Genomic DNA, 3,201 nt, shown 5'->3' on the forward strand with positions numbered 1-3,201 from the left:
AAGAAATGCTAGGAATTGATCCCCATGTGGCATGCCATCAACTCAATGTCTGCAATGATGCAGTAGTAGTCAAGCAGAAACCAAGGAAAATAGGTGCTGACAGATCCAAAGCTGTAAAAGCCGAAGTTAAAATGCTGAAGGCAACAAAATTTGTTAGAGAAATCAATTTTCCCACTTGGATTTTTAATATTGTCCCAGTAAGAAAGAAGAATGGGTCATGGAGAATCTATATCGACTTCACAGATCTGAACCGTGCATGTCCAAAGGACAGCTACCCTCTTCCACGAATTGATAAATTGGTAGATGCAACGGCTGGACATGAACTATTGTCTTTCACAGATGGGTCATCTAGTTACAACCAGATCCCCTTGCATGAAGAGGACCACAAGCATGCCAGTTTCACATCCGAGGATGGCCTGTACTGCTATCAGGTCATGCCGTTCGGACTGAAAAATGCAGGGGCTACATACCAGCGATTAGTAAACAAGATGTTTAAAGGATTGATAGGTGACATTGTGGAGGTTTATGTAGACGATCTTTTGATCAAAAGCCTAAGGCGAGGAGATCATCTCTCCCACCTAAAGCGTGCATTCGACATTCTCAAGGAATATCGCATGAAGCTCAACCCTGCAAAGTGTGCTTTCGCTGTCTCATCAGGGAAGTTTTTGGGGTATCTAGTTACTAAAAGAGGAATCGAGTCAAACCCAGATCAAATCTGGGCACTCCTAGATATGCCCTCACCTAAAAATATGAAAGAGGTTCAAAAAGTTACGGGCAGGTTAGCATCTCTGAACAGGTTCATCTCCAAGAGTTCAGATAAGTGCAAACCTTTCTTTCAGTTACTGTAAAAGAATACCTCATTTGCATGGATGGAAGAATTCCATAAAGCATTTGATCAACTCAAAACATACCTGGGGGCACCACCAATCCTTTACAAGCCAGTTGAGGAAGAAGTCTTAGGTCTTTATCTCTATTTGTTTGACTACGATATAAATTCTGTACTAATATGCGTGGATGAAAAGAAGGTTGAAAGGCCTGTCTATTTCTTGAGCCGAAAGCTTCTTCCAGCAGAAACAAGGTACCCTAAACTCGAAAGAATCGCTCTAGCACTTGTTTTTGCAGTAGAGAAATTGGGACCATACTTCCAGTCCCACACTATCAGAGTAAGCATAGAGTACCAATTGCGGTCAGTTCTAGAAAGACTGAATAGGTCAGGGAGGCTAGCTAAATAGTCTATGCAACTGTCAGAGTATGATATTATTTACTTCCCCAGAATCTCAGAGAAGGGTCAGGCACTAGCAGAATTCTTGGGAGATTTCCCAATGACCTACACAGGGTACGACTCAACCAGCCCCAGTTTGGATGATCGCATCTAGCCTGAATCTCTAGAAACCCGTCTAGATCCCTGGGAGTCAAGCTCCGGGTGGCAGTTGTTTGTGGTTGGATCTTCAAACGACAAAGACGTAGGAATTGGAGTTGTGTTAGTCACTCCTGATAATATGTGATTGGATAAATCCATCCAGTTAGGTTGGAATGCTTCCAACAACGAGGCAGAATATGAAGCCACTCTTGCTGTCCTCACAATGGCTCTCGACCTAGTCCTAACACACCTCACAGTTTTTAATGACTCACAGCTGGTTGTGTTTCAAGTTGATGGTGGATACAAGGCCAGGGATGAACGAATGGCAAAATACCTGGAACTGGTAAAGAGCCTTTAGAGCAAGTTTGAGAACATTCAGTTCTATCAGCTGCCTCAGTCAGCCAATAGACATGCAGATGCTTTGGAATATGTTGCCTTAATGTTGGGCAACAGCGAGTCTCGTTCCATCCCTATCGAGTTCCAAAAGAAATCTAGCATTCAGGTCCCAGTTACAACAGTTTTTGTTATTCCAGCCATTACTTCAACTTGGATGGATCCATATAAGTCCTACCTCAAAGAAAGGACACTCCCTGAGGATAAGAATATAGCAAGGCATCTGCTTGCAAAAATACAAAGATACACCCTCGTTGGAGACGATCTGTACAAAAAGTATTTTCTAGGACCTTATCTCATATGTCTCTCCCCAGATCTTGCTGAACAGGTTATGCGAGAAGTTCATGAAGGAATTTGTGGCAACCATGCTGGGGGCAGAACTTTAGCTCTCAAGATCCTAAGGCAAGGATACTTTTGGCCTTATATGCAAAAAGATGCACAAGTTTTTGCCTGCAAGTGCGAAAAGTGTCAACAATTCGCTTAACTTATCCATGCTCCAGCAATAGAACTACACCCATTAGCCAGCCTATGGCCATTCGCACAGTGGGGAACTGACATTGTAGGACCCCTACCATCCGCTCATGGGAATGTCAGATTCTTGCTAGTCGTAATGGATTACTTCACCAAGTGGATAGAAGCAGTTCCTCTTGTCTTCGTTCGAGAACAGGACGTCAAAAAGTTCATTTAGAACAACATTGTCTGCAGGTTTGGCATACCCAAAGTTATCATTTTAGATAATGGGCAACAGTGCGCTGGAGGACTGGTTGCTGAACTGTGTGAGGAGTTTCATATTGCCCATCTATTCTCAACTCCAAGGTATCCACAAGGTAATGGCCAGGCTAAAGCCTCTAACATGGTCATCTTGGATAACATGAAGAGTAAATTAGATGATGCGAAAGGTTTATGGGTTGAAGAACTGCCTAAGGTCCTATGGGCATACCGAACTACACCCAGACGGTCAACTGGTGAGTCTCCATTTTCACTAACCTACGGAACTGAAGATGTCATACCTCTAGAACTAGTAGCTCCCACTCAGAAGTCAGATATTGTGCACACTCTAGACAACAAGGAGCTGTTATGTAGATAAATGGATCTCCTAGATGAAAAACGAGAAGGTGCCGCACTTCGCTTAGCTGCTAACTAACAGATTTTGAAGAGATCATACGACAAGAGGGTTTAGATTCAATCTTTCAAATCTGGCAATCTGGTTCTGCGTGAGATTCCAGAGCCTAACGAAAAACTTGGAACTAACTGGGAAGGACCCTACATCATCAACAAGGTTAGTATAATTGGTTTTTACTACCTACGCACTGTTGAAGGTGACGTTCTTGTCAAACCATGGAACTGATAGCACCTTCGCAAGTACTATCAGTAAATTGTTATTTCGTGATTTGTTATGTATATTTTATCATCAAAGATAAAATTTTATCATCATTACAGTTCTTCAT

The 3,201-nt window shown here is 42.5% G+C and overlaps 1 protein-coding gene across 1 annotated transcript; it reads left to right on the forward strand.

The window, feature by feature from the left end:
* The first annotated feature begins 869 nt into the window (after window positions 1–869).
* Window positions 870–1,232, forward strand: LOC147488767 (uncharacterized). Its single transcript, XM_086574482.1, has one exon. It carries the CDS (start codon window positions 870–872, stop codon window positions 1,230–1,232), a length of 363 nt encoding a protein of 120 aa, XP_086430608.1.
* The last annotated feature ends 1,969 nt before the right edge of the window (window positions 1,233–3,201 follow it).

This window comes from Coptis chinensis, chromosome 7 (assembly GCF_015680905.1).
Source record: "Coptis chinensis isolate HL-2020 chromosome 7, ASM1568090v1, whole genome shotgun sequence".
Taxonomy (NCBI): domain Eukaryota; kingdom Viridiplantae; phylum Streptophyta; class Magnoliopsida; order Ranunculales; family Ranunculaceae; genus Coptis; species Coptis chinensis.